We start from the raw sequence: 17,498 nt of genomic DNA, 5'->3' as shown, positions 1-17,498 counted from the left end.
GTTAGGTATCTGTTTCACTATGAGCTTCTACACAGAATAGGATCAAGTGACAAAGGTGGGGTTTATATTATAGAATAATAGCTTTGGAACATTTAAGGAAACTCTTATACTTACATAATTATAAGCATAGAAATATTAATGATATTAGATATAATTCTATTAAATGAATTGTTACTAATGAAGTGGATTATGCAACACTATTTCATGTAAATCTTTTTAATATTTTAGTGTTTATATTACATAATTTCATAGTAATAATACATAATTGTGAACTTTTTGTTTTTAGAACATCATAGGATCAAGTCCTGTTGCAGATTTTTCTGCTATTAAGGAGCTAGATACCCTTAACAATGAAATAGTTGACCTGCAGAGGTATGTAATTTAAAATTACAGCTAACTTCACACACACACACACACACACACCACACATTTCTGTTTCTAATGTATATTTGAGTAAATGTCACTTTGTTAAGTACCATACTCAGACTTCACTGGAATCAGTATACCTTATTTCATCAAATAAAGGTAACCTTTGGTGACAGCATATGCTATTTTTTTTTTATGTACTACTGTAAAAGAGTATTCAATAAACACAGCAATAGCATTAACTGTAAAATACTTTTGATTTCCGGTAGTGAAATAAATGTGTCTTAGAATGAATGAAATAATAGGTTTTCTTTAGCTATTTGAATAGATTAGGAAACTATTATTTTATCTTAGGAATATGAAATACAGACACCATGCCAAGTGCTTTACTACTTAATCCTCACAAAATTTTGTGAAGACTGTTGTTTTTGTTGTTTCTGTTATTGTTGTTGTTGTTTTTCTCCTGTCTCTACCACTGAGTGTTAGGACTAGATCGTTTCTTGTTTTATAGATAAAGAAGTTAAGGCACTTAGACCATTGTACTCAAACAAACTTGTGTTCTATATAACACCTTTTCCCAGGACTACTTGATTCTAAATTGAATCTTCTTTCTTGTATATGGTATGTGTAGAACAAACTCAAATACAATTATATTTAAATCTGAATATAGTCATTATTATTGATATTTCTTAAATTCTCATTTCCTGGAATCTTTATGGCAATATTTACTGTAAAAATGACTTCCTAACATTATTTACAAAACAGATGAGATTACTTTTCCACCTATAAGGCAAGGGACTTAAATACCACTTTGTATATAGACCAACCTTCTTTTTTTTTTTTGGCCAATTCTGGGGCTTGGACTCAGGGCCTGGGCACTGTCTCTGGCCTCTTTGTGCTGCTCAAGGCTAGCACTCTACCACTTGAACCACAGAGCCATGTCAGTGTTTTCTCAGTAGTTTATTAGAGATAAGAGTCTCATGGACTTTTCTGCTGGGGCTGATTTTGAACTGTGATCCTCAGATCTCAGCCTCCATGAGCCACTGGCACCTGGTTCCCTTCTTCTCCTTCTCCTTCTTCTCCTTCTCCTTCTCCTCCCCCTCCTCCTCCTCCTCCTCCTCCTCTCCCTCCTCCTCCTCCTCCCCCTTCTCATCCCCTCCTCCTCTTCCTCCTCCTCCCCCTCCTCTTCCTCCTCCCCCCTTCCCCTTCCCCTCCTCCTCCCCCCCTTCCCCTTCCCTCCTCCTCCCTCTCCTCTTCCTCCTCCCCCCCTTCCCCTCCTCCTCCCCCTTCCCCTCCCCCTCCCCCTCTTCCTCCTCCCCCTCCTCCTTCCTCTTTCCTCTTTCCTCCTTCCTCCTTCCTCCTTCTCTTCTTCTTCTTGTCCTCCCCCACCCCCTCTTCCTCTTCCTCTTCCTCCTCCTCTTCCTGTTCCTGTTCTTCCTCCTCCTCCTCCTTCTTCCCTTTACAGCTCTTTGAAACAAATAATGGGTAATACCTTATTTTATTGATGTTATTATTAAAGGGAATAAGCAACTTATCTGGCTAACATGGCAATAATTTGACAATACTCCTATCTTCTCTATAAGAGTATACTAAGATTGCTATAAGGAAACTTAGTTATGAGAGTTTTTTTTTTTTCTTTGTAAGAGAAAGCGCAATCCCAACTAACTTCAACTAACATACTGACAGATGAAACTAAAACCTTTTAGAGGTGGAGATTACTGGAAGCATAGCTTGACATTGAGACTCAAATGATATGATCATTTTTTTGCTCTCACCATTTCTTGTTTCTATTTCTACTGGATTGATTCTATTCTTGGATATACTTCTCTTTACATTAGCAAGAGAGCTATAGCACATGTAGCCTCATAGGCTTATAATTAAGTTTAGGGAAGAGTTCTTTATTGGCAGTTCGTAAAAAAGCCTATATCTGAGCTAGTCAGCCAGTGAACACATAGATCACTGATTTGTTGTACATGCTGTCTGGAAGTATGTTGGAGTGTAGTTTGCAACCAAAACCATGTAGAGAAGGGGCTTTTCTCAAATGAAAATAGGAAGTAATTGCCTGAAGGAGAGATGATTTCTGAAGTCAACTGTAGTAATTTAAGATTTGTTGCTTAATATTGAGCATATCTGCCTTATATTAAATTTTATCAAACTTGCTTTTGGAAAATTGGCTTTTTGTTGTTTCTATTACATTGAGTTCCATTATACTTATCTAATGTATAAATTTTTTTTTTTGGTCGGTTGTGGGGCTTGAACTCTGGGCCTGAGTGCTGTCCCTCAGCTCTTTACCTCAAGGCTAGTGCTCTACCACTTGAGCTATAGTGCCTTTTTGATGGTTTATTGGAGATGAGAGTTTGGCTTTGAACTACGTTTCTCAGATCTCAGCCTCCTGAGTAGCTAGGATTACAGGTGTGAGCCACCGGCACCCAGCATGTATACATTTTTGGTAGTAAATGTTAGTAAGATTGTAGATAGATGTCCTTACATGTGCCACCATTTTTTTTTTTTTTGGTTGGTTGTGGGGCTTCAACTCTGTGCCTAGGCACTGCCCCTCAGCTCAAGGCAAGTGCTCTACCGCCTGAGCCATAGCATCACTTCCAGTTTTCTAGTGGTTTATTGGAGAGAAGAGTCTCACAGACTTTCCTGTCTGGGCTGGCTTTGAACCGAGATGCTCAGATCTCAGCCTCCTGAGTAGCTAGGATTACAGGTGTGAGCCACCAGCGCCTGGCTTGCCATTTTTAATATATATTACATTTTGGTCAGATAAACTTTCAATAATTTTCAGCTTCTTATATAGGGAATGACAATAAAAAGAATATATCTAACATTTTGTGACTGTCTAATTATGAGAGAGGATTTCAAAACCTTATTGATTTGGGGGGGTGATCATTACATTTTATCAGTGTGTGACATTTACACATGATTTGATATTTGTGTAAAGCTTCTCTAGACTTTATAGGTGATATCTATAAGGTAAGCAAACCTGTATTATCTTATAACTACAGAAATGAAATATAACTACAGAAATGAAATACTCATTATAGTTGTTAAAGTTAACTTTTTTAATAGCTCTTTTAGGTCAGTAGGTCTTCAAGACATTACATTATAAACCTTGGCTTTTATTATTATAAATGACATTTTTTCTGTAAGATTTCCTATTCTGTCTTTAAAGTGTTTATTAATATATCAGAATGTGATGTGTACAACTATAAAACAGGAAAAAGAATTTGAACTGAATTGTGTGTCTGATAAAAGATTCTACCCACCATCTTGGTTGTTTCTTTTTGTTTGTGTGTGTGCCCCAGTACTGGGGCTTGAACTTTAGACCTCAGGCTTTTTTACTTATTGCTGGTGCTGTATCATTTGAGCTCTACTTCTAGTCTTTTTCTGGTTTATTGGAGATAAGAGTCTCATGGATTTTTCTGCTTGGGCTGGCTTCAAACCTAGAATCTCAGATCTTAGCCTCTTAAGTAGCTAGAATTATAGATATGAGCCACTATTTCCTCTGTATTCTTTATTATTATTATCTTTATTATTATCTATATCTCATTATTTAAATTCACCATCAGTGTTATTTTCTTTGTGAGGGTAGGTCTTCTCTGATTATTTTACCTTTTGACCCTCTGACTATTAATAGTCTTTTTTAGAGGAATCTCCCTTTAAATTGTGTCCTCAGCAATAGGGATTATTTTCTTGTACATTGTTATAGCTTTAGTGCTTGGCCTATAATAGATGAAAAAACAATTCATTATTACTGAATTCTGTTTTTTCTGTTCTACTGTTTTAGCTTTTACCTTTTATCTTGATCACTATTTAAACCTTTTGATTGGTTCTTTTTTTGAGCCTTTCCTGCCTTTATTTGGACCAACTTACATAAAATACAATTCAGGCTGGGCGCTGGTGACTCATGCCAGTAATCCTAGCTACTCAGGAGGCTGAGATCTGAGTATCACCCTTCCAAGCCAGAAAAGACCATGTGACTCCTTATCTCCAATAAACTACTTAGAAAAAGGCCAGAAGCAGCCCTGTGGCTTAAGTGATAGAATGCTAGCCTTGAGCACAAAGAGGCTCAGGGACAGCACCTAGTCTCTGAGTTCAAATCCCAGGACTGGACAAAAACAACTAGGATCCTTTGGTGGCTCTCCATCTATCTAGTTTATTCTATCTAGTTTACTCTTCTGAGTAGAGTATAACGAGCTCTGCCTCATAGAGTTCCTTTGGCAACCTGGCCCATTTTTCTGTCCCAGCCACTTTCACAGTACAGCATTTCCTATGGCACTCTAAAGTACACTGAGAGCAGACACTGTGTTTGCTCCTTCTTCTCTAATTGTTAAGAACTATGCTCTAACCTACCTTTTCAGCTTCATCCCTTTTTTCTAGCTGTATGGTGGATGGGTTTATAACCTCTTACCTCAGCATGCCAGCACTTTTATTCTTTGGTGCCTCTGATTATACTGTTCTTTGTTGCCTGGAAACTTTTACCTTTTTTTTTTTTGTTTTTTTGTTTTTTGTTTTTGGGTCCGGTCGTGGGACCTGAACTCTGGGTCTGGGCGCTGTCCCTCAGCTCTTCAGCTCAAGGCTATCCCTCTACCACTTGAGCCACAGCGCCACTTCTGGTTTTTTTCTTTTTGCTTATGTGGTGCTGAGGAATGGAACCCAGGGCCTCAGGCATGCAAGGCAAGTGCTCTACCACTGAGCCACCTTCCCAACCCCAACTTTTACCTTTTTTACCTGAAAACTTCTAATCATGCTTCATGGCCTTAATGGGCCCCCCCCACTCAACTATATCCAGAACCCTCTATTGTATGAGAGTATGCCGAGCAGGTCTTGAGCCACAGATTTTCCACTACAGGCACTTCAGAACCCTGTATGGTACAAGAGTCCAATGAGTGAGCTGCTCCCACACAGCAACCAGACAGAACTCCCCTACCTCATCAACGTGGGTGAAGAAGGGTGGGTTTCGAGCACCTCTGCTCTCCTTTCCTCTTCAAATTCCCGATGGATTGATCCCCAGAATACAGAAAACATATAAACATGAAACAGGACAGAAAAACAGAGACTGACTTCTGGGAGATTTCTGAATGACTCCAAAAAAATTGATTTGGCCTGTCAAGTGTCCACAAAGCTGGCTGTCAGAACAGGGGACCCTGGAACGTTTCAGGGGTACACCACTCATATGGGAGTTGGCTAGTGGAGGCTGTCCACCAGTGGCTTCAGGAAACCCAGATGCCTTCCTTGGCACTGGGATCTCCATCTGTTATAAGGTGAATTCAGTAGGAAGATACAGAGGAGCCACATTTTGAGTGGGTTGAATTGGGAGTGTTTATTAGAGCACTAGCAGTTTGCAGGCAGACTTCTGTCCAAAGACCTGCAGCCCAAAATTTATAATACAAAATTTATCATCTTAAGCGTTTTGTGTATATTGTAATGTTATATAACTGTCACCATTCCCATCTCCAAAATTCCTTTCATCTTGTAGAACTGAAACTATACTCATTAAACAGTGGCTTTCCTGCTCCCCTCACCCTGTGCTGCCCTTTGGCAACCATTATTCTACTTTCTGTCTCTTATGATTTTTGAGTAGAAGAATTATGCGTTGAATTTTTATGACTGATTTATTTTATTTAGCTTAATGCCCCCTAGATTCATCTGTAGTATAAGTCAGAATTCCCTTCATTTTTAAGACTAAATGGTATTAAATTGTGCATATATATCACATTTTGCTTGTCCACATATTTGCTGATTGAAATTTAGCTTGTTAGGTTGGAAATGTTGTGTAGTATTAGAGTACTTGCCTAGCATTCATGAAACCCTGGGCTCAATTTCCTTAGTGCCATATAAATGGAAAAAGCCAAAAGCAGCACTGTGGCTCAAGTGGTAGAGTGCTAGCCTTGAGCAAAAGAAGCTCAGGGATAGTGCCTAGGTCCTGACCTGAGTTCAAGCCCCAGGACTGACAAAGGGGAGGGGGGCAGTAGAAATGTAGCTTGCTTTTATGTTTTAGCTATTGTAAATAATGAAAACAAATACCTCTTTGAGGCTCTCCTTCTAGATCTTTTGTGTATAGTACCAGAAGAGGAATTGCTAAATCATGGAATTAGAGACCTATCTTCATGTTAGGGATTTCTCTGTAAAATCTGTTGTACGGTATTAGTGCTTGTTCTAGAAATAGTATAGTAAAGACATGTATCCACGTTTATACTATTTTACATTTATTTAAGAGTTCCTAGACCCTTAAAAATTCTCCATGAGGGCTGGGAAGGTGGCTCAGTGGTAGAGCACTTGCCTTGCATGCCTGAGGCCTTGGGTTTGATTCCTCAGCACCACATAAGCAAAAAGAAAAAAGCCAGAAGTGGCGCTGTGGCTCAAGTGGTAGAGCGCTAGCCTTGAGCTGAACAGCTGAGGGACAGTGCCCAGGCCCAGAGTTCAGGCCCCACGACCGGACCCCCAAAAAAAAAAAAATTTCTCCATTATCTTATTTGTAAGAATCCTTACTCTAGAGATGAAATGTTTTCGATTTTACTTACCAGTTCTTACTAGAAGGAAAGAGGACACATACTGAGAAATTGCTTCAATCACTTAGAATAGTGTACTCCTGATGGTATGCTGAGGCAGGAGTTAATATTTTGTCTTCTGCTAGCTCTTACTTCCTTCCTGTCTCTGTTCTTTTAGCAAGAAATCAGAAAGAAAAAGCCACATCCTGTCAGACATGTTCATTGTTCTGGTTTTAGACCTATAAACAGGATAATTTTTACCTAGTTACTAGGGTTGTAACATACCTATTTTCATAAATTATCCTGTTGAATTCTTGCAACATTCCTGAGTAGAGTTTTATCTTGATTTTTTCAAATGAAATGTTGAGACAAGTCTTTATTTCCCAGAAGCTTACCCTCTTATCTATCTCAATTTAGAAAACATTTAATTTTTCTCACAGCATTTAAAATATTGAGCTGTATTTCTTTCCCCAAGTAGATTCTGAAGTTTATATGATGGCAAAGACTGTCTTTTCTAAAAATAAGAATGGGACAGTATAGTGTAGAATTTAACAGCATGGGCTTTTTAGTCAGATTGCTAATGATCTGACATAATTTGATCAAATTTACATAACCATGCCTCAGTTTCTCCATCTGTAAAATAGAAATATAACTAATGCCATGTAAAATGCTTACCAGAGGTCTAAGAACATGATAAACTCTAAACATAGGTTAGTAATTATTGTTCATTGTTTGCATCCTCTTCATTCTTAATATCTATTTGTCTCTTAGAGCATGAGATTTACTGGATAGCTGCTTAGTAACTATTGGTCAGAGTAGATGAATTAATTCTCTATACCTATAATTCTCTAAACCACATCCTATAGGTTCTGTTTTTATGAAGAGCCCTAACCTATTTTCCACCTACCCTTGTTAACTCAAGTACATGTAGTCATAAAACTCTTCATTTTGCCTAAACAAACTCCATTTAGATATGTTATATCGTCTTTTTAAAGCTTCATTTTTCTTCTCTTCAAAGAGGAATGATAAAACTTCTTTTTTTGGGGGGGGGGTCTGGTCGTGGGACCTGAACTCTGGGCCTGGGCGCTGTCCCTCAGCTCTTTTAGCTCAAGCCTAGCGCTCTACCACTTGAGCCACAGCACCACTTCCGGCTTTTTTCTTTTTGCTTATGTGGTTCTGGGGAATCGAACCCAGAGCCTCATGCATGCAAGGCAAGCGCTCTACCACTGAGCCACCTCCCCAGCCCCGAGGAATGATAAAACTTCTATCTCATAGTTACATAGAGGATTAAATAATATAGCTAGCACATTTAATAAATAGATTCTAGATAAAATTTAAATAATAAAAAACTGTTTATAAACTGCAGGTATCTACTTTATGTCAGATGTAAAACTGATGTAAATAGTGAAAGAGAAAATATACAACAGAATCCAATATACCTCTGTGCAATGTGAAAACCTACCTACGATTCAACATAGTGCTATACTTTAGGGATACATAAAATAATGAGATAAGATACTGATCATTAAGAAACTTTCAATTCAGCACAAATGTATACACACTTGGTATAAAGTACTAGGGAAGAGGACATTAAGAGATAATTACAATGCAGAGCCAAGCAGAATGGCTCATGTAAAAACTAATCCCAGCTGCTTATGAGATGGAAATCTAGAGGACAAAAGTTGGAGGCCAGCCTGGGCAGAAAATTAAGGAGAATTCGGGCTGGGAAGGTGGCTCAGTGGTAGAGCACTTGCTTTGCGTGCTCGAGGCCCTGGGTTCGATTCCTCAGCACCACATAAGAAAAAAGCCGGAAGTGGCGCTGTGGCTCAAGTGGTAGAGTGCTAGCCTTGAGCTGAAGAGCTGAGGGACAGCGCCCGGGCCCAGAGTTCAGGCCCCACGACCGGACCCAAAAAAAAAAAAAAAAAAAGAAAATTAAGGAGAATTCATCTCAACAAATACAAAAACCAGGTGTGGTGGTTTACGCCTGTAATCTTGCTACATGGAAGGTCTAAGTAGGAAGAAGATCATCATCCAGTTCAGCCTGTGTAAAAAACATGAGACCTTACCTGAAACATTGTATACATAGTAATGGTATGTTTATCAGTAGAAATATCTCCTGTCTGAGAGGGTGAGGAAGTGGTACTGTGGCTCAAGTGGTGCAATGCTTTCCTTGAGCTGAAGAGCTCAGGGACAGCGCCCAGGCCCAGAGTTCAAACCCCACAATTGACAAATAAATAAATAAATAAAAATTAAAATTAGAGTGAGACCTCAGCTAAGCCTTGAAGGAAAGAATCATCTTAGGCAGGGAAATAGAATTTCACCTGGGAAAGCTTATACAGGAAAACACAGAAATAAAATGTCAGACTTCAATAAGGGCATATTAAATAAAAGGACTACTACACAGATAACTTTACTGATGGTTCATATACTTTATGTGAAAATTAACTAGGTAGGTTCCTTAAATACACACCCCAGGCTTCAGTTATTCCATCAGTAATACACACTGCTGAGGCAGTCATAACTGACACCTTCTAGTGCCAGTGCCATAGATCTTACAGAGCCAGAAACAGATCAGATGAGGTCTGTTTGGAGCTCCACATCTGATACTATAAAAGCAACCATCTCTTCAGATATAATGATTTCTAGTAGTAATGGAATCAAAGAACATCATCATCCAGTTCAGCCTGGGCAAAAAACATGAGACCTTACTTAAAACATTGTATAGATAGTAACATTACATTATTGTTAAAAATCAAATTACATCCTAAGGATACCTTATAAAACCTTTTTTTGAGACAGGTTCTGCTCTGTAGCTCAAGCTGGACTTGAACTCTCATGTCTCAGTCTCCCAAGTGCTAGGATTACAGGCATATACCACCATGCCCAGCTAAAATTAAAAAAAGAAAATCATTCTTGAATGACTGAGGTAGAGATCTATATGTTTAATGACACAGTATTTGACTACCTGGTTTCAAAGTTCCACCTAAACCTATGAAGTAGTTGATATTGCAGCTCAAAATAGTATTTATTCTCTCTTTGGGAACTTCAATCTTTCTCCTACATTTTCTAATCTTCAAATGATTAGATGAGATTCACCTACATTAAGCAGGGTAATGTGCTTTACTCAATAGAATCTATTGTTAATCTCACCTAAAAATTACCTTCTTAACATTTATACTGTTGTTGGTATACATATCTGAGTACTGTTGCCTAAAATTAACTATTACAAGAAGTGTCAGGAGCAGAGCCTAAGCCATACCAAAACTTACTCTGTCCCTGCCTTTTAGCTTCTTTGTATTAAAACTTTATTTTTCTTTAAGCAGGGACAACTGCTAATAGCTCCTAGACTTACATTTGCCTTTCTTCATTGTTCCATAAGAGTGATTTTTCGTAAAAGGAATGAGATAATTCACATTAGGTGCTTATCACCCTAATACTAACCATGTAGCATTAATAAATGCTAGCTTTTATTATGTTGTAGTAGTAATAGTAGTAGTAGTAGAAGAAGAAGAAGAGGAAGAGGAAGAAGAAGAAGAAGAAGAAGAAAAGGAATAGGAATAGGAGGAAGGGAAGGGCTTGGAGAAAGGAGAGGGACTAAGGAGAGAGAGAGAAGGAAGAGGAAAGAAAATGCCATGTTGGTAATATTGCTCTTATTAGCTTCAGATAAAGAGATCCTAGATAAAGATTCTAACTGCCTTTTTCTTTGGTCACAGGCACATTCTTAATTACTGTACTTGTGAATTGGGAAACTGTAATTGGTTAAACTTGGGTCAGGAGCCAATCCCTGGTCAATTCTTGCCCAGAGAGTCTACAAAAAGGTAGCCTCTTTTGTTTGAAACACATGGGCAGAAAAACATTAGATGAAGAAGGAAGAGAATAGTCTCCTGTAGAAAGATTACTGGATCCTACAAGGGAAGGGTGGTGCTAATGGAACCAATATTTAAATTTTGGACCATTATTCTTCAAATCCCGTGATTTGAACCCATATAGTGAGTTTCTAAAAGTAGAAAATAGACTATTTTGAATAGATCAGATTTGGGGGGAGTGATTTTAATCCTTATGTATTCTGAACTTAGTGTTTTCTATATTTTTGTAATCCCAAATCCTTTTTACAAATTTTTGAAAGTTACTTCATCAGGTGCTCTAGGTAACATTAACATTTAGGCTCAAAGATTGCCTTTTGTTTTATTACATGACATCTTGTATTTTTAGCCTTCCAGACCTCAGAGATAGAAGCATTTACATATGAAAAATAAGCCTTGGCCACTGAAAGGTTAAGTAACCTAATTAAGAGAATAACTTTCACAGCAGAGGGAGACTAGAATCCAGGTCTCCAGGTTATTGTTCTTTTTTTTTTTTTTTACTCTCCTTAAGACCCAGATGCCTTACTTATGATGAGAATTAACAGCATTTTCAGACTTGAAAATGTGCTGCAGAACAATTTTTATAAATTCTCAGTTTGGAAAAATACATCTTTATTTCTTTTCTAGTTTCCAATGGTTTCTAGTTTTTACTGTTTTCTGGCTAGAAAACAGTGATTGCTTGTATTCAGGGGGGAAAAAGTCATAAAACAGTGCATCTTGGAAGGACTTTGAAGATGATATACTTATCTCTATGATAATATTAGAATTGTATCAAAGTTAAGAAAGATGGCTCACTTCCTGGTCCCCATAAACAGAGCCTGGGAAGTGGAAGTGAACTGCATGACCTCAAGATTCCGCAACCTGATCTTGTGAATAGCTTTTGATCACTTTGTATTAGATTTATATCAACAATAGACCTGTGAAAGTCTAGCTTCAGCCTTGCTTTCCTTGATGGTTGAGGCATTAGGCTATGTGGAATCAGAGCTATTGGCCTTTTAATACCAGGAAACTTCATTCCTGCTTCTCTATGTAGCTTTGGCCCTTATGGATTCTTCAGGATGTGCAAGTATCATAGGAATAAATAAAGCCAGAGAGATCATCTAAAATAGATGATGATTAGAATCATTTCGTTTTGGGGAATTACTAAGATGAAGTTTTTCCTGTTATGACATCCAAGATGAGTGGTAATTTGGGCAAAATGATTGTATATCCATAGTATTTCTGTCCTATCCATATTATTCCTTGAGAAGCTGAATATAAATCCCAATTTTTATTATGATTATAAACTCTTTAAAAGTTTTCAAGTTAGGGGCTGGGAAGGTGGCTCAGTGGAAGAGCACTTGCCTTGCATGCATGAGGCCCTGGGTTCGATTCCTCAGCACCACATTAGCAGAAAAAAAAAAGCCAGAAGTGGTGCTATGGCTCAAGTGGTAGCATGCTAGCCTTGAGCTGAAGAGCTGAGGGACAGCGCCCAGGCCCAGAGTTCAGCCCCCACAACCGGACCCAAATAAAAAAAAAAAGAAGAAGAAGAAGAAGAAAAAAAAGAATTAAAAAAAAAAGTTTTCAAGTTAGCTGAGTACAGTGCTTTGAATATATTACCTTTAGAAAAAAATAAGTTAACTAAATACAGTACTATTAATACTACCTTTAGAAAAAGGCATAACTTTTTATTATGACAGACTCTTGAAAAGTTTTTTTTTTTTTTTTTGGAGTCCAGTTGTGGGGCCAGAACTCTGGGCCTGGGCGCTGTCCCTCAGCTCTTCAGCTCAAGGCTAGCGCTCTACCACTTGAGCCACAGTGCCACTTCCGGCTTTTTTCTTTTTGCTTATGTGGTGCTGAGGAATCGAACCCAGGGCCTCAGGCATGCAAGGCAAGTGCTCTACCACTGAGCCACCTTCCCAGCCCTCTTGAAAAGTTTTTAAGTTGACTACTATTAAATACAATGCTGGCAAGGTGGCTCAGTGATAGAGTGCTTGCCTTGGATGCATGAGGCCCTGGGTTTGATTCCTCAGCACCATATAAATAGAAAAGGCCGGAAGTAGTGCTGTGGCTCAAGTGGTAGAGCGCTAGCCTTGAACTGAAGAGCTCAGAAACAGCGCCCAGGCCCAGATTTTAAGCCCCATGACTGAAGAAAAAAAAAAATGCTTTATATACACTATGAATGCATCAACTTTGAAAAAAAAATATGCTGTTCAAAACAAGAGCTAAAAGGACAAGATATAAGAACAAGCAGTTTTTTAATGCACCTAAATGTATGTTTAAATATTTTTATTTGGGGCTGGGAAGGTGGTTCAGTAGTAGAGTGCTTGCCTTGCATGTCTGAGGCCCTGGGTTTGATTCCTTAGCACCACGTAAGCAGAAAAAGCCAGAAGTGACACTTTCTCGCACTAGCCTTGAGCTGAAGAGCTGAAGGACAGAGCCCAGGCCCAGAGTTTAGGCCCCATGACCGACCAAAATATATATATATATATATATGTTTATTTGTAAATGAGACAATAGTTACAGAAGTTAAGAGCCATTACAGACACCAAGATATAATAAATTATATAGGTCTATAGGCATTCACACACAGTGAGACCAAAAGTAGATGGATACTTTTAGGAGTGGAACAGAAAGGTACAATGTCTGTGTGCCTCTGATCATACAAAATAATATTTATCAAAATGAACTCCAGGAAATGGAAACAAGATTTTTTTTTCTTTCTTGCTGATTTTGTTTTCTTTTCGTTCTATTCATTGTGTTTGAGGGTGTAAGGGGAAACAGAAATGGAGAGACAAAGGTTAAACAATGGTACTCAGTGAACACTATGTTGAAAATGGAACTATACAACTTGTAGGTGGGGATGGGAGGGAAAAACTTGGAGAGAGAAAGGGAAGGGATGATATTGTCCAAAAAGAAATGTACTCTTTACCAAACCTGTGTAACTGTACATCATCTTTATAATAACAATAAAAAAATTTTTAAAGAGCCATTACAAGACAACAAAATAACAATTTGGTGCCTCTGCCATTATAATCTAAAACAATGAGGAAATTATTTGATTTTTCAGTCTGATTCACAGGCTAGGTTTCAGTCATATTTACTTTATAGAAAATGATGAGCCAGGCACCAGTGGCTCATGCATATAATCTCAGGAGGCTGAGATCTGAGTATGGCAGTTCAAAGCCAGCCTGGGCAAGAAAGTCCATGAGACTCATCTCCAATTCACCATCAGAAAACTGGAAGTGGTAGAGTGCTCACCTTGAGCTGAAGAGCTCAGGGTCAGTGCCCAGGCCTAGAGTTCCAGTCCAACATTTTATTGGTTAATTGGATAGAGTCTTTCAGATTTTTCTGCCTAGCCTGGCTTTGAACTTTGATTTTCCACATCTAAGCCTCATAAGTAGCTAGAGTTACAGGCATTACTCACTGGTAATCCAGCTTGAACATTTTATTTATTTTTTTTCTGTTTAGCAATATACGTTATGATACTTGGTTTTCTTTGTAAAAGGAATTATTACAAGACCAGAAATTAGTTTACTAAATAAATTTAAAAGTTAAATTTAATTGGTTTCTATACTATGAAGAATTAAGTGTCCTCAGATTCCAGTATTTTATTTAGTTGATAGTGGTCCTCAGGGTATGTTTGAAGACCTCTTCACTATTTCTCCACCCTATACACTTTAAATTATAAACAGACATTGGGAAGTGGCACTGTGGCTCAAGTGATAGAGTACTAGCCTTGAGCTGAAGAGCTCAGGGACAGCACCCAGGCCCAGAGTTCAAGCCTTACAACCGACACAAATCAATCAATCAATCAATAAATGCCTGAAAAAAAAAAGGCTGGGAAGGTGGCTCAGTGGTAGAGTGCTTGCCTTGCATGCATGAGGCCCTGGGTTCAGTTCCTCGGTACCACATAAGCAGAAGAAGCCAGAATTGGCACCGTGGCTCAAGTGGTAGAATGCTAGCCTTGAGCTGAAGAGCTCAAGCCCCACAACCGACCAAAAAAACAAAAACAAAAAAACAAACTGGTACTCTTCAGGTTTCCTTTATTTTACTCAAACAAGGACTGTGCTGATTATAGCTCAGAGTCCTATGTGAACTGTTTGCTTTTTTTCACCTAGTGAATTTCCTCCCTTTGCTTTGCCATTCTTCTGTCTTGTCTGCTTTTAAGTAAGCTCACTTAAGAGCAGTCCTATTTTCCCTACATACACATTTAATTTGAGCAGGCACTATCAGTAACAGGAGTTAAAAGAACAGCTCAGTGTGTGCTGTGCTGATCTATGATACTTTGTAATGTTTTCTATTTTTGTTATTATCTGTCTCAAACCAAGCTGAAGTGGTACTGACCTTATGAGGAGTGCCCATGAGGATTTGGGGTAGGGGGAGGGGACTAGATTTTCATGTGACTTATTTCTGACATACTGCAGCAGGACTGAAAACACTCATCTGCTCACATAAGGAGGAAAGGAAACACTTCCAAGATTGAGCTTGCAGAATTTGTGTGGTATTTTCAGATTTTCCCCCTATGTTTTTCTATTTTGCTTAATTGGATAAGGGTTGGAGGTGGGGAGATGGCCTTTGCATAACAAGTACTTTGTGAGATGAGAAGAACTGGCTGCAACAATGATTCGCATGGTAAGAAACTGTTTAAAATCTCCACAACATCGGGACCCACATTGCCATCCATCTGACAAACGGTTAGTGAGCTTCTTGGCCATCTCAGGTGTTGAAAAGTAACATTAGACAAATTGCTTTGTTTTTGTGTTTTCTTCCATACAAATCTTAAGATCATTTTGCCTATATATCCAAACAGTTGGTTTTGTCTGCACTTAAAATCTAACTTCAAAAAAGTGAGAAATATAATGAAACATCAGTTTGTCCCTTAAGTATCTCTTCCGGTATAATTTTTCACTTTCCTTTATGCTAGAGCTAAATGGAGCCCAAGCTTACATTAGGTTATATCTAGGATAGAAATTGAAATATAGTAGTGAACTGCCATGCTAATCTGAAGGACTGATTAAATGCTATGCTCTTTTCTCCATTTTGCCATCTTTTACCTTTCCATACCTCTACTACCCTGAAAGTGTTTTGTGGAAGAATTCTGTGGGCTTTTTCTTTTATTCTGTAGAAAAGGAAAAGAGCTGTGGGGGATGGGGAAAATTGATGTTGGTAAACATGGACTGTTAAATTTGTTATATCAAATGCAATAGCTTTCTTTTACAGTTCTGAATCCAAAGTTATTTGAGATTCATTCATAGCATGATCAAAACATATAAGAATTTAGATGCTGTTTCATGGTAAAAATAGAATGTAGTGTGTTCGATTTAATGAGATAAATGGTATTGTGGGGTTTTTTTACATTATATGCCTTGTCTATATTTGATCAGTTGAGTTTGATAGGTGTTCCCAAAGTAGCTTTTTTGAGAAGATTGATATTTTATAGAGCAAATTATTTGTATTTTAACAACTTTTCCATTTCCTCTATGTGGTTACATTTCAAAATTAGTACACATTGGTAATTTGAGGGAAAATTAACAGTTTAGAAAATGTTTTTCCTTAATATTGATCACTGTTTCTATTAGCCATTTTCATTTAATTTGGCAGTGATTCTTAAGGGTTAAGCTCATAGAGCTGATGCAACTCCTCCTTCTTTTCAGCAGCAGTTTTCATTGGACGATATTTCCATAGCAACAGTGAGATCAGTGAAACCAGACCGTTTCATTGATTATTTTTCTCTTCTTCCTTTTTTAATCTATTCTCTTTTCACCACATTTTAGTGAGGAAGCAATTTTTTTTTTATAAACAGAGCTTATATTGATTTCTGTTCCATAAATAATTGAAAGAGGGTAGAAAAATCTGCCCTTCATTTAAAAATTGAATGTTTTACCATGTATTTAAAAAGCGATTCAGGATTAGGAGGATGGATAACGATACCAGCTGTAGCTGATGTTCTCAAATATTCTTGCATTGTTTGCTGGTCTTCTAGGGAAAAGAATAATGTGGAACAGGACCTTAAAGAAAAAGAAGATACTATTAAGCAGAGGAGAAGTGAGGTTCAGGTGAGTGTACTACAAAATATACTATCCTTTTTCTGACTTAGGAATATTCATTTTAAATATATTTACTACTTGATTGATATGGTGTTAGGTCTAGGCAATACCTAATGTTTGTATGATATAATGTTTATCTTTTGGAAAATGAATGTTCTTGCTTTGATTTCTGGCCTTTAAAAATTATACTGCAATGAGAAAGCAGTATTTTACAGTGTGGATTTTAAGTTTTGAAGCTATTTTAATATTTACCTGTATAGTATATCATTAAAGGTAACTTTGAATAACTTAATGTGCATATTATTATACCACTAAAATTAAATAACTGAGATCATATGATCATTATCATGAAAAACCAAATTGCTTTTTCATGCATGTCAAATATTTTTATGAGACCTAATATTTTCAGACTGTTTCTCATAATACTGGTATGGTAGGAGATGATACAGAACAATTTAAAATAACGTTTTATGAATTGCTTAGTACCCAGAATATCTCAAACTTGGGCATAAAGAGGTTTTATTCAATTGGAAGACATTGTATACATGTGTGGAAGTGTCATATTGAAACCCTCCCTTGTACAACCAATGTATGCTAATAAAGAAATTTAATTCAATTTTATTAAGTACTGTATTATATAGTTGCCTTTTACAAGTAGAAAAATAACACCTTTTTCTATTTTGGAAATAAGAAAAAATAGGTGTTTCAAACATTATAAAAACATAGAAAATTGGACAGTGTTTTAT

At 37.5% G+C, this 17,498-nt stretch overlaps 1 protein-coding gene across 2 annotated transcripts in view; it reads left to right on the top strand.

Moving 5' to 3' along the window:
* Eps15 (epidermal growth factor receptor pathway substrate 15) overlaps positions 1 to 17,498 on the top strand; it is a 123,148-nt gene that overhangs the window by 61,657 nt on the left and 43,993 nt on the right. For both annotated transcript variants that reach the window (XM_042674684.1, XM_042674694.1), the window contains exons 12-13: positions 287 to 372; positions 16,689 to 16,761. In XM_042674684.1, the coding sequence (XP_042530618.1) occupies positions 287 to 372; positions 16,689 to 16,761 (159 nt within the window). The remainder of the gene's footprint in view (positions 1 to 286; positions 373 to 16,688; positions 16,762 to 17,498) is intronic.

This window comes from Dipodomys spectabilis, unplaced genomic scaffold (genome assembly GCF_019054845.1).
Source record: "Dipodomys spectabilis isolate Male_0828 unplaced genomic scaffold, ASM1905484v1 ptg000002l, whole genome shotgun sequence".
NCBI lineage: Eukaryota > Metazoa > Chordata > Mammalia > Rodentia > Heteromyidae > Dipodomys > Dipodomys spectabilis.
The sequence above is the reverse complement of the archived record's forward strand: the minus strand, read 5'-3'. Positions and strand labels throughout refer to the sequence as shown.